This window comes from Calonectris borealis, chromosome 9 (assembly GCF_964195595.1).
Source record: "Calonectris borealis chromosome 9, bCalBor7.hap1.2, whole genome shotgun sequence".
NCBI classification, from domain to species: Eukaryota; Metazoa; Chordata; class Aves; order Procellariiformes; family Procellariidae; genus Calonectris; species Calonectris borealis.
The window spans coordinates 2,544,583-2,564,439 of NC_134320.1; the positions used below are offsets into that span (position 1 = coordinate 2,544,583).

At 49.5% G+C, this 19,857-nt stretch overlaps 1 protein-coding gene across 9 annotated transcripts in view; it reads right to left on the reverse strand.

The window, feature by feature from the left end:
• Positions 1-585: 585 nt before the first annotated feature.
• VPS8 (VPS8 subunit of CORVET complex) overlaps positions 586-19,857 on the reverse strand; it is a 95,995-nt gene continuing 76,723 nt past the window's right edge. For 8 of the 9 annotated variants that reach the window (XM_075157916.1, XM_075157912.1, XM_075157913.1 and 5 more), the window contains 5 exons: positions 16,022-16,102; positions 14,442-14,611; positions 13,605-13,773; positions 2,102-2,182; positions 586-1,379 (listed from right to left, as the gene is read on the reverse strand). In XM_075157916.1, coding sequence (XP_075014017.1) covers positions 1,230-1,379; positions 2,102-2,182; positions 13,605-13,773; positions 14,442-14,611; positions 16,022-16,102 — 651 coding nt within the window. In that variant the 3' untranslated portion in view covers positions 586-1,229. Of the gene's footprint in view, positions 1,380-2,101; positions 2,183-11,812; positions 13,424-13,604; positions 13,774-14,441; positions 14,612-16,021; positions 16,103-19,857 lie in introns of those variants that run through there. The other variant, XM_075157915.1, reaches the window with a different exon arrangement.

A 19,857-nucleotide genomic window follows, 5' to 3' on the forward strand; every position in this document is an offset into this window, starting at 1 on the left:
CAGTGGGAGCTCCGCACGGACCAGCCACGCAGCTCTGTGCATTAGTTCTGTGTGCGAGGAGAGCAGCACCCGCCTGGTGCTGTATTCTTCCTGGGGGTGGCTGGGACCCTGAGGGTATGGTACCCCGAAACACCCAAGTGGTAGTGACAAAATGAACAGGGGGAAGAGGCGAGATAATGACCACCAGACCAGTAACACACACAGTTAGGGCAGTATCGGGAGTGTGACAGTATGGAAACGCCACCGCTATTAGGTTGCAGCTGTGAGTAGAGCGACTAAAGGTGCCGCTGGGAAGGGACGCTGCCCAGTTTGGTATTGCAAAACAGTGGGTTGAGCTTAGTAGTGACAATCTCTGACCAGCAGCGCCCATCACACCGATCCTCTCCCACCTTTTCACAGACAGCGCGCTCCTCCCCGCCCCCCCAAGGCAGGTACAAGAGGGGAGGTTCGTGCCTCACCTGCAGTGACAAGGTGCATCTTCCTCTGCCGGAGTTCAGTGGCAGCTGTACTAAGAGAAGAGCATCCAGCAGCACTGCCAGGCCAGCCGCCCTCTCGCCCGCTCCCGGTGTGCACAGCTCACGCAGGAAAGTTCAACCAAGGGCCTTTTTAATGGAAGTTTGTAGGGACGCACCGTGCGCAGGTTCGTTTGCTCACACACGTATCGCTTTCTGCACTCTTCAGCCTTTTCCAGGTTTGCCTGTTCTGTGCCCTCAGACCCCAGGGCTGCTGCCATGAGACAGTGGGCCAGGCCTTAGCAAAATGACTGCTTTTACTAGTACTACAGTTAAAACTCGGGTACAGTACCCATCCCCAAAAACAACCCAGCACCGTGAAACACAGGCTCTGGGCACAGGACAGGCCGCACTCCTCCACTGGAGTGGAGCTGACTCGGTTGTTTGGCAAAGTTACGGCTGCCGCCGCGAGCCTCCGGGTCAGCGCAGGTAGCCCAGTGGTGCGCGGTGCTTCGGCACGCTTGGTTTTGCCCCCCCGAGTTCACAGCTTCCAGCCCAGCTGCCCCATGGCTGCCTCGGTTTAGCGAGAGGCGGCAGCGGAGCTGGGAGATCACCCGCTGCTACAAACCCACCAGCGCCCAGCAAGACTCGACACAGCACAGCGGGTTCTGGGAAAGGCGGCGGAAGGGGGGGAAAGTCCAGTCTCCTGATGGAAAGGCTTCCCAGCACCAAGACCTGAAACCCGCCGTGGCCTTGCCGGGGCTGGGGGCAAGAGCGCTAGTCTTCAGCCAGCGGAGGGGGGGCCAGGTGGAGCTGGAAGTTCTCGTTCTGGAAGACACTGCTGGTGGCCGGGTCGCCGTGGGAAACGCTGAGCAGCCCGTGCTTTTCACCGCCGTGGCCGCGAGACAGTTCTGTCAGGAGAGCTAGCTGCAAGACAGAACCAGACAGGTCACTGTCCGGTGGCCTGGGCAGACTGCCTGCCAGCACTCGTGCAAGGTGCAGGAAGACAAAGTGCTCACGGGGGCTCACCTTCTTCCTGCAGCAATTAGAAAAACCTTAACAGCTGTAAAGAAAAGGGTATCTATAGTATGTAGTGACCCTGTAGAGCTCAGTGCAGCAGCACAGTCCTGACCTAAACAACTTTCCAGGTGTCTTTAGGTTGTTTTAAAGTTACATAATCGAAAAACAATCCCAGAAAGAGCTGAAAGTGCCAACAACTGCAGCCAAAACAGGCAGGAGGCACAAGGAGAATGCAAAGGACAGAGGGAGCTGCGTGCTCCTTGGGACAACACGGGGTGCAGGAGGAGGGAGCCTTCCGTGCCATCGCAGGAGCCACACAGTGTCTGGAGGGGAGGTTATTTGCAAATCCAAAAAGAATCCAAGAAACCTCACACCATGGACGCTTTTCAGGTCCCAAAGCCAGAGGCATTTCCATGGTTTCACTGCCAGTGAATTCCCCAGCTCTGTCAGAGGCAGCGCAGCTGCCTTGTGATGTGAAACGGCCAGCTCTCCGCACAGTAAATTGCCAGCACTAAACGAAACCCAAGAGAAAAGCCAAAGCCCACGCTGCCAGTGCTAATATCTGGCTTGACAACGTGCAGAATACCCTTCACCAATTTAAAAGCGAAAGGAAAACAGGTGGTACATACTCTGGAGGTTCCTCGGTTGAGTCGGCAGAGTTGGTCAAAAGCTTGGATTTGCTGAGGATCCAACAGAGACTCTGAACTTGTCTGATAAAGAGAGTGAGAAGGTTACAGAAACAACACAACAAGATGTCAAGTTCATATACACAGAAATTCATCCCTGCTCCTGTCCTTGGGCCTGGAGCAGCTGGTCCGCAGCCTGTTCAGGGGATTTTTTTAGCCATCTTTCCTCTGGCTTGAAGCCACTGTGTGCACCTTAGTTTTGGAAAAAAAAAAAAATCCTATTGTTGCACAAAGGACAGAGATACCCTTACATCCACCATGACTTATTGTTGGGGTCTGTAGCTGGTGGCAGATAGACTAGCAGTACTAAGTTACGTTTGGGGGAAGGGGAGGCAGAAAACCAGAGAAAGAAAAGGGATGGGCAAACTCCCCCGCAGCCAGCTGGGAAGAGAAGTAATGGGTCTCTGCGGACGAGCAGCCGCTCCTGGGCTCTTCCCCAGGCAGCAGCAGCTCCCCCCGGTCCTTCCTCATCATCTCCCGGCAGTCTCCCCCGGCCCCGCTCAGCCTCCCTACCGGCTCCGACACAGTGCCGACTGCAGCATGCTGTGATCGGGCACAGATTGTGCGTGGCTATTATGGGGAACGATTACTGTGCCAATGACTGTTATCTACTAACGGCATCTCTCCTAAGGTCCATTTTTTCCCCTAGTAGGATGTTACAGACTAAAAGCTAGGAAATGAGGGCTGAAAAGGGAGGGGGGAGGCAAGGTGACTCACACATCAGTGGCAGCCACGTCCCCTGAGAAGCCGGACACAACAGACATCGCGGTACTGCCCAGCAGTGTCGGCGTTTGCGGGGTACGAGCAGTTGGGTACAAGCGTAAGTGTCACCCCAGCAGCACCGGGGCAGTTACAGAGCGAGGGCAAACGGAACTGCAAATAGAGGGACCACAGCCTGCAACAGGAGCATTAATGCAAGGAGGGCTGCATACATACTCAAACTGCTTTAAAAGGCATCATTTACATATCCCAGGGAGAGATGACAAAGCATCACAGATTCTTGTAGGTTTGTTCCATTTTATCACATCACAATGTTTCTATTTTGAATGTTTCCACTCATATTCCAAAGCAAAAGCATCATCAAGAAACTACAACAGGAGCCAGGGAGAACAGCCTCCCTCATGAGCAGCAATCTGGCATCTGTTGTCTCTGGGGATCTATTTTTAAGGGAACATTCAATGTTCATTCTCAAATATTTTCCCCAAAATACATTTCCCAAGGGCTATTAACCCAAAACGCTACAGCCCTACCAGTGGGTACCGACTGAAGTTGTGTTTAAACTCTCTTTGGCAACGGATCAAGCCCAACATGAAGGACTCGTATCGCTGCCTCCAAGGAGCGCGATCAACTGGAATTAAGGCTGAACTCCTGGCCCCACGAAGGCAGAGGGGGCTTCACTCTTCCTCTAGTTGGGCCGGGTCACCAGGAGTCGGGACCGTTCCCGGCCGGCACAAGCGTGCTCCTGGGGCACTTACGGGCTCCTGCCAGCAGCGAGGCCCTTCTCCCAGGGCCGGCGTTCTCCTCCAGGGTTGCAGCACATTCCCTGCAACACTCAGCTTGCTTTGTACTTCTCATGCTTTGTGGTGTGTTCAAAGAGCATGTTCAAAAGCTCTGTGAAGGTGACTCCCACTCCTATTTGGGGAAATAAGGGAATGCTACGGGGACATGCCCTGCAGACCACACTGGCTCCCAAGCTTCTCTGGAAGAGCTCGCCATCAGCTCTTCACAAGAGCCAGCAGGACTTGGCAAACACCCTAGAAAGCACGCTCCGATAATTATCCTAAGCTTGCCATTATCCTAAGCCTGGGGTACGCTGCCATCCAGGTTGAAGGTACAGCTTGTGGCTGCTGCTGCCTGGGGGGGCTGCGCTCTGCGTTACAGCTCTGTCTGACGGCCCCGGAGAAGGGGCCGATGTCCTGGGTAGAGCTAAGGGCCTCTTGGACAAAGCTTCTGAGCAGCCCTGCCCAAAGTGGATGACGAGCTGCGGTCTGCAATGGGTAAGGTCTGGGGGCAGAGGGAACAACATTTTGCCAGAGATCACACTGTCTCAGTCGTTGACTCAATTTTTAATCGCTACCCAAGGAAAAAGGGAAACCCTGCTGGCAATGATAATCAACTTCAGTGAGCTGCCTCGAAAGAAAGTTACTGTGGACAAAACCCGGAGCACAAGCACTGCGGGGAGACGGGTACACCACCACGCAGAGCGCCAGCACTGGCACCAGCCTCGGCTTCCCCAGGCGACCCTGCGCTCCCCCCCCGCGGCAGCCCCCCACCCTGCACTGGCAGGGCCTTCTGCTCCACCCGAGAGCCATGGTGTCCCCAGGCCTCGGCAAAACTGTTGATCTGGGAATGCTTTACCCAGACCCTTGGGTTTGTCTTATGCTCTGCCACAGCACCTTTACCTGTCCCTCTCTTCTGGCAGCTCCTCCATTACAGGCTCCCCTTCCTGCTCGGCTCTGAGCAAAGCACAGCCAGGGCAGAATCTGGCCACCCACCCCTTCATCGTGTGAACGTCCCAGAGATGGCTCAGAGCTGGCGAGCCCGGGGGGGAAGAGGCACTGAACCCACCACGGGTTTCCTGAAGCCTGAGTCATTCCGTCACTCTCCTGAAGCCACGTGCATCTTGCTTTGAGACGTCCATCAGACAGTCTGAGAAGAGAGGACTGTCCCAAGTGCAGATGCTTATGCTGGAAGCATGTGCTCAAACTCATTTCTTCCCCCTCCAAGATACTCTTTATATTGTAAATAACTATTTGCTAATCGCCAATCAAGGAACCAAAAGTCCATATTCCCTGCACACACGGCATAGACTGTGAACCAGAGAGCCTGTGGTGGTGAGGGTCACGTATCCACAGCTGGCAGGTTGTACAGGCGCTTCCAAGGGACACGCAGGTCATTCTCACTTGGAAAAAAACAACAAAAAGCAAGGAAAAACTGCCCTCCACAGTTGCTGTGGCCACAGGCATTCAAGGACAAGGAAAATGCAATATAATTGGCCTCCCCCCTTCTGCTATCTCTCTACCACGCGTATGTAACTATCAATCAGACTGTTCTCCAGGCTGAGGAGCTGAAATATTGCAGGCAACTCTTTCTGTTGTCATGGAAACAACCGCTGTCAGGCCTTTGCCTTTTTTAACCGTGTCACTAAAGGCATGTTTTCATTCAAGAGCTACAGGGAGGCTCTCAGAGTCCAGCATCAGCACTCGGGCATTAGTGGAATCCACTTCGCTGCCTTGCTCACCTCGCAACACAGCTTCTGCCTCCAGCGCTACTGCAGGGCCAGCCAGCTCCTTATTGTCTAGATCAGTACGAAGACGTTTCCAGCCAAAATCCTTTCGCCCCTTCAGAAAGGCCTCAGTCCAGACGCAAACCCGAGAGACGCAAATCATCCCCTTGAGGATCTGGGCCAGCAAGGAGAAGGTAGGTTCCTTTTTGTTTCTCGTAGATCCCACCACTATAATGCTAATCTCCATTGCACATTTTGCTTGCACATATTCCACCCCCCTCTGGTAGTCACCACTCAGCCCTCCTAAGCCTGCCATTATCTTTAATTTAACAGCTACAAAATCCATCATCAGCTAGTGCCTAAGCAAAGCAGATCATACAGCAGTTGTAAGCAGAGGCACCGTTAATAGTCGCGCCGAGAGATCCATCTAAGGGCTGCCTCTCAGAGCCAACCTTCCACAAAAGATACTGCTACATCAGTTAGAGCATCAGAGCACCACATTACCCCAGGGGCTGCTCCATAACTCAGGGCAGATGCAGGCAGAAGTCCTGGGGAAGTTTTGGGATTTCCTAGGAACAAAAGAACACCCACCTGCCTCGTTTACAGAGCCGAATCCACTGGCAACGGACACCAAGTCCACCTTCTGCCATTCCTCCCCTGCAGCTGGACACTTACTTCACCATGGCTCAAGTAGCCTTACAAAAAGGTACCCAAATTCAGTTTTTTAATGAGAGCAGAACCAATTACTGTAAAACTAAGTAAGTCTACTTCTCTTCTGCAGAATAAGGACCTGCTGTTTTCATGGTACTCCCAGGAACCTGGAACAATCAACCAAAAAGAGAGCAAGGCAGGCAGCTGCTCTGACCCAAAGTCACTAGAATGACACTAACATTACAAAATTGTTAATGAACTTCAGAAAACCTCAGGACATCCCACGGAGAACAAAAGCGTGCTGCTGCAGACCTCTGCAGAGCTACTGCAGAGTAATGCACCACTGCTACGGGAGAGACGCAGACCGGCCGATCACTGCGGAGGTGGAAACGGAGTCTTGCAAGTCACGCTGGGCAATGCGGCAAGCGGGCAAACCTTTGCTGGGAGGAAGTCCCAGAGCCACGGTAGCCGCGCTACAGCAGCGGAACGTGCTGCCTCAAGACCAGCCTCCGAAGCGTTTCACCGCTTACCTCTGCTAGCGCACACAGGAGCGAAACCCCTGGCAGCAGGCCAGGCCCTGCCTGCTCCTGTTTGGCTGCAGCGGCAGCCGGTACCGCTGGGGCTGGCGGTGGCAGGCAAACCAGGACCCGCTGTCTGCAAGGAAACAGAAGCACTGACTCACCAAAGCCCATCGCAGAGCAGCCTTCCCTCACACTGCTACAGCAGAAGCAATCTGTCACACCGGTCTGCGCTACAGCTCTGTCCTCTGATCTCTTCAGGAGCAGAACGGGAAAGGCAGATGTCTCTTATTTCCAGTTGAACTTAGCTGAACTTAAGGAGCAAACCTCCCACTCAAGGCAAGGGAGAAGACAGGCTTGTTTGTGCTCTAACAGACTCGCTGCTGCTGCAACGCGAGATACTGCAGCGACTGCGGAGAGAGGAGGAAGGACAACTGTCTGTATTAAGTATCTAAAACACACTGGCATACCTCCATTCTCCCTCTGCTAGCTGGTCTGTTCAGCAGCTCCTGCTTACACCAGGCACTGTTGGAATATTCCCGTGGACTTCCACTGATGCCTTTAGCCAAAGGAGCAATAATGCTGTTAAGGATTAATCAGATAAACACAAAACCCACGTATCCTCACTGGACACTATGGCCCAGCAGGCGAGATGCTTATTTATAACGTAGCAGGCTTCGAGGGAAGCATGGCAGCACATGGATTGCACAGTACATAAAGATGATGCCTGTGCTCAGGCTGATCTCAGTTCAGTGCCTGAACCCGAGAGGACAGAAGCGTCACGCATGAAGGCAAATAATTCATTTTCTAAACATGAGCTAAGAGGCTGTTAAACAGCCACGAGAGCCAACCACAGAAGACTCAAGAGGGGCAGTGTTCTCTCAATGGCAGGAGTTTGGGGAGAGAAAGGGAAGGTATCTTCATGTAGAAGAAGGAAGAAGTCCTACTTGGGGTAAGAAGGATTAGTGCCCCCTCCTGCCAGAGGCTTATTGATAACGTGACCCCAGACCTTACAGAAAACCCAAGCAACGCCTCTGCTATCTGACACACATGCAGCAATCCGTTACTGCTGGTTAAGAGGGAAGTTTATAACGTGCTTAAGAACAACTCTGGTCCTGGGAGCTCAGCTGCAGCTGCCCAAGCCCGTCTATGCTCAACTCGCGTATAAACCAACAAAACATACTGTTTCCATCGTGCAACATGAGGGTAAAAGGAATGGGGAGGGCGGCGGGACACGGAAACGTCAGCTTTCCATTTAAGGGATTTACAGGAGAGAGATGCTCATCTGCCACCTGCATTTCTGAAAGCCGCCCTCCAGAACAGCCGGTGACACCCTCGGCTACAGCAACCACCACTGAACCAGCCGTAACTCCCTCTCATCCCCTCCCCACCTGGGGACTACAAACTGAACCAAAACCTCAGCTTCTATTTATTTTGCTCCCCTCTTTCAGAGGAACGTCAGAAGAAAGGAGTCATCTGCACCCTTCTTAACCCTTTGCCCTTTTGGTTATTTCTCAGCTTGGAACGAGTACAAACCACGGAGGGGAGCAGCAGTAGCAAGCCCAGCACCCCGGGCAGGGGTTACTGGCAGTGCAGCGCACGGACGCCCCAGCCCGCGCCGGGTCTGGGAGAGCAGCCTCTCCGAGCAGACGGAAAGTCAAGCGCTTTCTTTCCTGCCTGTGCTCCAAGGCAGATCTGCGAAGACAGACTGAAAGCTTGCAATTTCACAACGAAGACGTATGTAACGAGCTGTGCGGTTCCTTGGAGAACAGATATATGACTGTCAAGCACTGTGCTAAACTACACATAACTATTGGCAACAGGGACTGATGCAGGTTGTGGGAATATCAACAGGTTGCAACAGCTCAGCATCTGTCACCGTCTTTAAATGAGTCTGTTCTACAGATCCTCCTCAATATGAAATGTTTTATTAAAAGGGAGGAAATTTTCATCAAACCGTAAGAACAGCTTCTTTAAAATTGAGATGTAAAGTAAAGGAAAGATTACCACTGAAATTTTGCCATCTTTTCTCTTAACCAGGACACAACACTTCCCCAGGTGATCCTAGGAGCACAGACCAGTCTCACTGGTCTTTGCTTGAGGCAGTCTGAAAGTCAGCCCTCTCTGCTTCGTGTTAGCCTCTCACGGGTCCTAGAGTGCAAGATTTTGGATTGCAGGCAGTAAGAGGAAAATTCTGCCAGGCTACAGATTGCTATATATGAAGGCCAGGGGAAACAATTACAATTCAGTCTGGTTTTCTCAAATAAAACCCCAACAGAATAAACTAACCTATGAAAAGTCCAAGAAAATAGTCAATTTTGATTTAAAAGCTGCTAAAGGATAATTATGGTTTTGAAATTAGTGTTTTTAAATTTGTATTTTATTTTCAGTTTTAGCTTTGGTGCCAGTCCTCCTCTAGCTGCTAGTTAAGACTCCCGCACTGGGTTTTCTTCTAGCTAAATCACTTTTGTTTCCAATATATTACAAGAAATCGTAAAACACAGATGTTCTGCTGATGAGAAGCCAATGGTACAAAGTGTCTCCAGTTCCTTCCTCACATGGATTTCCTACGCATTGTTGAAGAAGTTAAGGAATCTACTATCAAAAACAACTCCAAAGCTAAAGGACTGGACATTTTCTCAGTTAATACGTATGTGCGAATATGCTCTATGGAGGAGAATGCACAGTCTTGTAACTGTATAAAATGCTAATTATCTGCTTGGTGTCTTTTGGGGGGAAAAAATCATGCCTGGTTATTTTCAACATTATAAAGCCCTTGGAATATTTTTACATTGCTGGGAATGAAGCTAATAACTAATGGTCACCATTACACTGAAAACAGTAAAATTGGCTCTGTCTACCAATTGACAGAGGTCATGTAACATTTGTCTAGCTCTAAAATAAGTATTGGCGAAAAAAATGTCCTAAACCTTCATTCTTACCCAATAGAAAGCTGCAGAGGGACGTTTAACATCTCAGTTAAGTGATATAGTATGGTACCAACACCTCACAGGTGGAAGTCGGTCAAGAAGCTCCAAGCTCCTGGAAGGCTGTGTTGCAAAGAGGGATGCTGGTGGCAGGCTGTAGAACAGAGCTCAAAGGTAGAGTCTGACAAACCGGATTAACTACGGATCACATTCGTTGTCCGTCCTGGCGTGACTTGACAGGATTGAACTCCTGAATAAAACATATTTGCCATCTGGACAGCTCTAACAACAGTGCCCTTAGAACTCACACGTGTTCTCAAACCCGGAATAACCACAGCATGTCAGCTTAGGGGTTCACGGTGTTTTCTGCAGAGCTCCTGGCCCGAGAGCCAAGACTGTGTTCCCCTCCCCGACCCCTAATACGTAGGCTGGCAGAATAAATGGACAACACAAACTAGCTCACTGTAACAAGGCAAATTAGTTTTGGAGATCAATGACTAAGATACCAGGACTATTTCACTTACGTATTTAGGCAGAAGCCCAGCTTTCACCTAATATGCCTCAGTTAACTTCAAACACCACAATGCAAAAGAGCATTGCAAGTTTTAAATCGGATTAAAAAAACACCACAAACACACAAATTTCATTTCTTTTAACACTCATTTATGGTATGATATAAGGTAAGTAGGACAGGAAAGATGATCGGTTTAGACACAGAAGATTACCCTTGGCAAGACAGCAAGGTTTAGGGGATAACACAGAAAGCACAAACTTTTGGTAGCAAAACCAGAGGAGAAGCCCCTTTGCCCTTCTCTCGCATTTCCCCTTTGCTGGGGCAGAATATCTCAAGCCCTCATCACAGCAAGGCTCCATTTAAATAAGTGCTATCACCAGATTCAATAACGGTTCAGTGCTGGCTTGTGGCATCTCTCCACCTCCCCCAATTTCAAGGCGATTGCTACAGAAGTCATGCATGCAAAGCAGGGACCAAGAAAACACTGTCTGTTGGGCTGTCATTTCACATATAAATCTCAACAGCACTGCAAAATCCAAAGTGACAGTCTTTGTTTCAGCAGAGCAGAATTGGTACTATGAAATGCACTCCAGATGCTCAGTGGCATTTCTCAGCATGAATCTATTCCTAATTCAAAGCTTGCTACGAAAATAAATACCGAAACGGAAGATTTCACTATGAAAAAAAAAAACCACATTAGATTTTGCCAAGAGACTAAGCTTTCAGGGTCTTCAAAGTGGTTGCAAAGAAATACCCACCCCACAGATCTATATGCAAAATGTCCCAGAAGCTTTGGAGCTGGCTCTCCGGGCTCTAGGGAAGGCAGGGCTGGAAACACAACTGTGTCAGCGTGACCTCCCTCTGGGATCTCCTGTTCCTTGTTTGCAGAAACACAGCTGTGGAAGCAAGAGCAGCTTAACCCACACAGACCTCTGGGTCTGCCTGGTGCCAGCGGAGTTGAGAGGGAACGCGGAGAAGCCCTCCACCAGAGAACTGCAGCACCAAAAGGCTGAACAAACCCTGGGACAAACAGAAATAAATCCCTTCTGCGCCTGGGGTGGCACCGGAGACCAGTGACCACTCCTGTCTTGGACCCAGGCTGAGAAGGACCCTCGGGAACACCTCAGTGTGGCTCAGGGTGGGGGGAGCCCTGCAAGTCTCCCCCTTTCCTTCACCCCCTTTGCTTGCCCACGCCTCCTCTCTCCAGCATCGTGCATCCTCCACCAGGCTACTGCAGAAAATGCACCTTTCAAACTGACCTCAAGTCTGCACAGACCAGCGTCGTGTCAAAACAAGCATGGCGAGCTGTTTTCATGCTTAATTCTCTGCCTAAATTTACGTGAGGCTGCACAAGACCAAGCGCTGCCATACCGGCACGCACCAGCCTGCCCCCAGCCCGCGCTTCGGCGCTCCAGCTAACCCTCCTCACCTTCTGCTTTTGGCTCCAGCGGAGCCAGGCAATACGCACATCCATCTCCTCACCTCATTCCCAGCACTTTCCCCAGAAGAAAAAGTCTGTTCTGTAACTCCAGACTACTGCCTGGCCAGATGAATCGTTACCTCGCAGGGTTAATTAACGCTACCGAGCAGCAATTGTTAAGCAAACAAACTTCCTGGAGAAGCTAGAGATTCTACAGTCTTTCGCCAAGTCTAAATATATCCAGCTTTTTAAAGATCTGACTGCGCAACAGTTTAATCACATGCAAGTACAACAGTTAAATATTATAATTTAAATGAGGAACATCACAAACTTGGAGAGGATCTGGGACATCAGGAGGAGGAGGCGGGGGGCTCCGATGAGCCAGAGCCAAGCTCTGCTGGGCCGGCGGCGTGCGGGGCAGGAAGCGACGGGCCGCTCTGCCAAGAGCGCCTGACAGGCAGCAGGGAGGCATCCAGCGCTCTCAGATGGTTTGGCATCGACATTTTCTAGCTAGCGCTTGATGATCTGCGCTGTAAGCCCTTTTCTTCCCCATCCGGTCTCTCCACGTCTCCCTTTAAGCCCTGAGGCCCAGCCAGCCCCTCACTTTTACAGACGGATGGGTTAAATAAAGGGAAGCATCTTCCCCTCCCTGCCCCGATCATTCCCATGTCACCTGGAGCATTTTCCGCCTCATTCTGCTATGGGGTATGTCCAGACCGGTATTAAAGGGGAGGCACAGGGTTCTCTGACTAGCCTGTGAGAAATCCAGTGATAACCAAGTTATAAGGCACTGGTATAAAACGTCAGGCACTTTAAACGATGAATGTCGTTTTAGTACTTAATTTGCCTTTAGCTTTTAAAGTTAAACCTGGCCTGTGACACCCATTCGCACACATTCCTTTGGAGCAGAAGTGGAGAGGGTAAAATATGGGGCTGCTGAGTCTGCCTGACTTTAGAGGCAGTGTCCATATTTCCTAGCAGGGCGGTACACAAAACGATGAGCGTTTGTAAGCAGACTGATTGGACCACAGTCGATTTACCGTCTCCTGGGAAAGCTTTTCTGTCTGTCACCATATAAGAAACTAACACAACTTGACTGCAAAGATTGCATGGTGTTCCGTACATTCCTCAGAGATTACTTTTCCCCCAAGTCTCCCTTCAAGCAGGAAGCTTCTTTTTTTGTTAATACAGAAGCTGATGGAAGTTGACTAATGCTGTTAGCTATCTTTTGATCGGAATTGATTTGGCAGAAATTGAAATAATCTGCTAGAAGAAAACTAAAGTACTACTATAGAAACGTACTCCAAGATTGAATTACTTTGGTTTCAGAAGCGGAAAAACGTTGCTTTGCATGCATCTGTGCGGCGATAAATGCACAAAGTACCTTGAGGCATTTAGGAACAAACCCTCAGCAGTGACCACCTTCGCTGGAACACGGGGCAGCAGAGTTCAGCTCCCCACGGTGCAATATCCCTAAAAGACATCCCAACAAGCCACCTGCCATTTTTGCTTACAATCCAGAGTACCAGGCCAGGGAAAAGACAGAAGCACGTATATTGAGACTGAACTTCTGTTTGAATTAGGGATGGTGAAACTTCTTGCACACAAATACTGAAAATAAATACAAACTAATTATCTGTTCTCTCACCCCAATCCGGCTGCATTGGTTTTGTTTACACACAAGCTTCTTAAAACGTTGTGCAAGCACTTAGCGAGTCAAATCAATTCCAGATCTTTTACCCAGAGCCAGGTTATCTGTCAGGAAGGTAGAACGGAGGCTCCACGATCCAGCCACAAGGAACATGCCAGCTTTTAATACAAGTTTTATATAAAACACACCTCAAAGTAGTTTGAAAGGACCTGTCCCCAATGGCCCATCCCAGGCTCTCACAATCAAGACGAAGTGGTGGATGCATCTAGCAGGCAATCAGCTGCAGGCAGCCAGCCTCCCCTCCCGCTGGCTAGCAGCTCCCAGACCTTCTGAACACATTTCCGTTACTTCCACAGCTCTGTACAGCCCCGCCAAAACAAAATGACATTAATAAACAGGACTAGTTAGCTGCTGATACTGTTTGACAGTTACTGATCATGGCCTCGTCTGGAAGCAAAGACAGACATGAGAATAAAGTGATGAAGTCTATAAGCACTGCTCGAGGTCTGCTTGAAGAGAAACCGCCCCACAAACCTTACCTGTGCCAAGGATGCTCCACTTCCTTTTTTTAGCTCTGAGAAGTTCTCGCTCAGTTTTCCTCCCTTGTTACTTGAGTTGCATTTGTAGCACGTCCACCTCATCAGGCCTTTGGTTACCGCCCCACACTCTTTACTCAGCAGACACAGCGAGTGGTACAAGTGGCCGCAGCTGCAGAGGGAAGAGAACTCTGCTAGGTGCTTGCCAGCAGGGTAGGGCAGCCTGGCAGCTCTACGCTTTGGAGGGGAAACCGCTGGTCAGCGGAAAGCACGGCTGCTTATCTGTACATACAGATCAGTGCATACGCTCCCTTCGCACCTCCACGCCCTCCTGGAGTATTTCTAGACTTGCAAAAATAACAGTAGATGCCCATTTGCTGATACAGCTACAGGTCATAATACTAAGGGAATAACGATCTTGTCTTAATTTGCAGCCACCTGGTCTCACAGACAGGAATATTGGAGATGTCAACAGTCAGGGCTGCAGTAGATCCGAGATGTACAAATACAGGCAAGTGAACCCAGGGTGCTGCAGCTGCACTAACTGCATTGCTGGGAGAGATGACAGATGAACTGACAGCTTACTGAACAGCTCTCACAGAATTGTCAGGCAATTCTTTCCAGCCGAGACAGAGCTGGCTGCGTGCAAAGAAGGCTGGCTCTGCTGGGTTTGATTAGCCAGCCCTTTCACAGTGCAAGAGAGCAGGGATACATGCTCACAGGAATACATATGATTACTTGTGCAAGTCAAAGACCAGTAGCTTCTTTTTTTGCCTTTTTTTTTGCCTTTTTTTTCCTTTTAAAACTACTAACATGATCACAGCTGTGACTTAACTTTACCTGAAAACAATGATTTCATCAGCAGTTTCTTGCCTTCTTTTGTACTGCTGCAGACAAATGCAGCAGTAATCCTGCTTTGGGGTAAGCCCTCTAGTGACAGAAGCTCTTAGGTTACACAGGGACCAGTGGAGATCATGGTTTAAAAGATTCGTAGTTGTCTCTAAAAGGGTCTGTGTGGAAGACAATATACAGAATAACTAGGTCATTTTGTCATCTCCAGACTGCAGAAACTCCATACTGATCAATTCTTCATAACAAGCAGCTTAGCAGATTACTAAGAGCAAAACCAACCCAACAAAATTGCTTCTCTTTATATGCTTTCTAGCCACTGCCCTCAAAATACTTATCCTTTCATCACATGTTAATGGAGGCAGTACCTTTTCACTCTTAAATAGGTAAGTCCGTTACTGATTTTTGTCAGGGAGCATTAAGAGAGACACGGTAGGCTCATTTGGTCATTTTCCATACCAGACCCCCCTTTTTTTCCTTCTATCTGGTAAGCTAGGGCTCACATCCTCCATTTTAGGAGAAACATGCTGATAAAAATCAAAGCCCAAATGCACTATTGCAATTAAAATACCAAAAAACCCACTGAACTTCTCATCTGCCAGTTCTTCCCAACTGAGATTTCCATTTCTGAAGTGCCAAACACAAAATACCCTTCATTTTTAGCGGTCAGTGCTTCTTTCAGCAACAACAGGTATCAGGCAGAGGTGCTCTGGTCCATGATCTATCGATGCTCTGTAGCAGCGACGCACAAAAGGCTGCGGAGGTTGCAGCAGTGGTTCACATCTGGCCTAGTCCAGATGTGACATGCAGCCTGTACCAGACAACGGCCAGGCAATGACAGAGGACCTGTGCTGCTCAGAGCAGACCTTTACCAAGAACCCAAACAGAGATAATGGCTCTTTATGTTCAGCCCTCTACAGTAAAGCCATTTCCCATTTTATTTTTAAATTGGATGCTGCTGCATGCAGGCCTGAGCAGCAGCTAGGATGGTAGTGCCATGTGGTAGGCAGAACGAGGGAGGGTGAGTTTGGAGGAAGACTACGCATTCTGTTTTCGGGGAAAATGAGTTTTAGAAAACTGCTGAAATTTGGAGACTGCCTGGGATTTGAGACTGGACAGAGAAAGGCAGGAGTGAGATAAAGGTGAAATCTCATCAGGTGACAAAGGAAGTGCAGCATTACCGTTGGGAAGTGGCAAAACAGCCTAATTTAAAAGGCCCTTAGTTAAAACCCAGTAAAAACACAAAACACACTGGGTTTGTGCCTTTGAATCCCTAACTGCAGGGTGAGCCGGAGAAAAAGCAGATGTTTAGCCTTCCAGAGCATTTAACACAAAACTGAACTATAGAGGTGTTCACATCACCGTCTACCTGCCAGTCCCTTCACTCGCAATCTGTCTGTGAGCAACACAAACTCATTCCCCTGCCCCCAATCACACAAATATAAATCACTTGCACGTCCATTTACTTTGCCCTGCAGAGAGAAATGGCAAATGCGAGAGAGTAGCAGGCTAGAGAGCTAAAAGTAATCCCTGTATACAGCAGGGACAGAACAGAAATGCGTGCGACTTACTTGTTCGTAGTTAAAAGTGTCCAGCATTCCCAGGACAAGTCCTTGAATCTCTCCAAGTTTCCCTTTTCCATAAACTGGATCCTGTATGAAGAAATGAAAAGCTGCGGCTGAATCACAGGATATGACCATTCTGGCTTTTTTTTTTAATAATTTTTTTTTTCCTCCAGATTGGCATTGCAAACAGAAGTTATGACTCCGGATTTAAAGACGCTGTACATGCACAAAGGCAGCAGAATAATCCTACGTATTGATGGGAAAACTGGTAATTAGCAAAACCGAGTAGATGACAACATCAATACTAATTACTGTGCTTGAGTCAAAAGACTCCAAATGTGACCTTGGAAACTTCATTCAGGAGATGCAAGAGCTGACTGGAGAGCGCATTTGAGGAACATCGAAGAAAGCAGCAGAGAACACCCTGCAGCGACGCAGGAGGTGTCGACCCCGTCCGTGCTGCCGCTTGACACCCAGCGCTGGGGGTGTCTGCTGGTCAGCGAGCTCCTGGGCTGCCTGCGGGGCTCCAGACCCCACGCTGCCAGTGTGCTTTTGCCCAGGTCGGAGGGTAATTCCCTCCTCAGTCTCTCTGCATCCACAGGTCCCCGCCAAGCTCGTTCAACACACCCTCAGCTGCAGGGTGAAAGCACACAGATCCAGTGGGCAGTGTAGCTGCACAGCAGAATGCGGAATCCCGGGCAATCCTGGTCTCACATCCCAGATGACAGGACATCATCTAGGGAACAGGGGCCTGGGGCTCTTCTGCTGCTGCGGGGATGAATTCCACGTGCCATGAGCAGCTTTATTTCCACGTCCCAGCAACACAAGCGAAGGGTTGTGGTACAAGTCATTGCCCTGGTGCATCTCAACCACCTTCCTTAGGCCGGCTCCAAACCAAACATCCCCTTCTCCACAGCCACCCTGGCACCCTCTGAAGCATCGCTCAAGTGCAGGACAGGAACCTGGGCCCAGGATGCATCTCCCTGCTCTGGGGCGAGCTTCGCAAGGCGTCCTTTGGGAGCTGCTCTCTGTGACAGCGCGCAGCCTCTCAAACAGGCAAAAGCACTGGAAGAGGGGAGAGACTTCTGCAATGCCGTTCCCTCCTGCCGGGCCCTGTTGCATTAGCAGCCACCGTGTCTCCTGGGCAGAACTGACCCTGAAAGCCCTCTCCACGCGGTTGCAGAGACGTCCTGTCCCCTACCAACACGCAACACGGCACCACTTCCCACACGCGCGTGCCAGGAACGCAACCTCCTCCTACTTGTCTTCGCAGCAGCAGCAGGATCAACTAGAACACCGTGATATTTCGCTAAAGATGATGGCCTGCAAGATGTTGGCTAACCGGCGGGGATCCAGCCAGTCTTTCTGTCTTAACATAAGCGGGAAGCAAGAAAGGAGTCGGGTTAGTAGCAGGATCTACTACGGCTACTGCAGTGCTGTGATCCGCGCCGCGCAGCCCTGCGTCAGCTCTGTCTGTGGCCCGGGCAGTCTGATCTGCAGAAGAGCAAGGCTGTGCCCTCCCCACCCCAAAGTGGCACCGGCGGGGAACTCACGTGCCTGTAATCAGAACGAGTCTGTTCAGGAACAGCTCAAAAGAGGATCGGGGGAAGTCATCTTTGTGTGACACACAAACCCCAGAGACTGACAGGCAGTCATTGAACTGGACCTGGAAAAAAGCATTTTGCCGTGCTGGGAGGCAGTGGAAGGACCCGGGGGGAAGCCTGCTGAAAGCTGAGAGAAGCTGAGTGGTGGAATGGGCAAGACATTGGCAAAAAAAAGAGAGACAAACTGGCAAGACGTGAAAAGGAAACTAGCCTAGAGAGTAGAAAAATGGTGGAGACACAGTGGAAACTGGAACAGAAGGAGCTGGATGAACAAGCTCTGGGAGAGAGGAATGAGAAAGGGAGTAGGAGCAAGGCTGATTCCGTGCTGGGACTAAGAGCAAGGGAGAGAAAGGAGAATCACGAGTGAAAAAGCAAGTTGACAAAGACGACTAAAATAGCATGGAAGTTACACTGCAAGATACCCACAGAGATCACCAAAACAGCTATAGAAAGCAAGTCAGGCAATTTTTGAACAACAGTCTTCACAGGAAACGTGACAGGCAGAAACGCCAACGTTCAAGCCTAAATAAAAACAGCACTGAGTAATAGCACTTGAGTCAAAACCAGCTGTAGGTTTGGAATATATGGAAGAGCTTGAGATGCTGCAGAGGCTACTTTTTTGCTAGGTGAACACTGCAGCCTCAAACACCACTAAGTTTTCTTTCTGCATGGGTAATTTAAAAGCAACAGCATAGAAAGTACACTACACTGAGTCACCGTATGAATTATGGAGAGCAAGAGGGAACTCGGGACTTCCAACACAGCACGTAGGTGATCCGTAACACAGAGCAAGTTATTTTTGTATCCACCAGATACTCACTTTTCTAAAGCACTCAAGTACATGGCCAAGGAAACCCAAACAGGTAACTCACAAACTGTACGGATGCAACCACTTACATACAGCAACTCAAACTTCCCAAGCTGCAATTAGAGCCCTTCAAAGCAACTTGTTTCTTGTCTGGATAGAGAGAGAGGAGGAAGAAGAGCTATGAAGAAGAGAAAAGAATAAAAGAGCCACCTACAGCTTTGCAGAGGAGGAACGCGAGTCTGAGGGTCAACTTTCAGTTGCTCATTTTTTCTCAAGTCACACTAGATGATCTCTAAAAAAAAATGGCAGGTAGGAAGAGAAGTGGCCTTTCTCCAAAGAGGAGCCACGAGGTCTAGCAAACCTTACACCGAGCCTGGGAGTCAAGTGCCAGCAGTGAAGCTGATGCACATTCCTGCCCGCAGCCGTTGCAGACGGTGCTTCACAGGCCTGGGTTGCTGCTGTCTACCTGCCTTGGGCATGACATCCAGAGCTGTAATTTCACTTTCCCAGCAAGTTATAATGCTTTCTCCCAATTCGCTGGTTTCAGCCCCCACAAAATTGACAGTCACAAGAGCCTTGTGGGATCAATTACTTTTATGGAGGAATATGTTTCATTAATTCCACCTTATAAAATTCGCCTCAGTTTGGAATTTATGCACGCTCCAAATACACTGTCTGGGGTGGCACATTAATAACAGCCAGTTGCACCAAGCCAGGAACAGATCACAGCTACTGTTTCCAGGCTGGTATTTCCCCGGGGACATGGCAACGCTCAGCCAAAGCCAAACTCACTGCCCAGTGCCGCTACCAACAACCAGATCAGGAAAAGCTGGCAGGTATCCAGATGCAAGCCAAAGATGCTCGTGCAGCCTTTCAGCCAGTTCCGTCTCCTCCATTTCCAATTTCTTCCCGGGTCCAGGAAATAGCACTTTCTTTGCTGACAGCGCTGACAGAACTGTGCTAATAAATGCACTATGAACTCAGAAAACGCATTCACTTGCAGCTTGTCCCATCTGCAAGGGGTCAGAGCAACTATCGTACTTAAAACTAATCCCAGCGTTGACCTTCAGGACTGGAAAGGAAAAAAAACAGGCAGAGCCCTAAGCAGAGATGGAAAAAATTCAAGCAAAGGCTTTCTGGATCTTTCTGTATCCTCTCTGGAACAGCTTTTAGATTCCTTCCTTCCCCACTCTGGGGTTCCTACAGGTAGATTTTAAATTTCTGCTTTCTCCAGTTCTCCATTTTGTAGCAGGCGTCAGCTGCATCTACTTACAAAACATTCATGAACGATTACAGCATTCTAAGGGAATTAACACGCAACCTTTCGGCCCTCTTCAGACAGCGTTCACATCCTTAACGACATGGAATTCTTCTTAATGCTCAAGAGGATTCCTCTAGTATCTCTCCTAATACGGTTATTTCAGACTTCC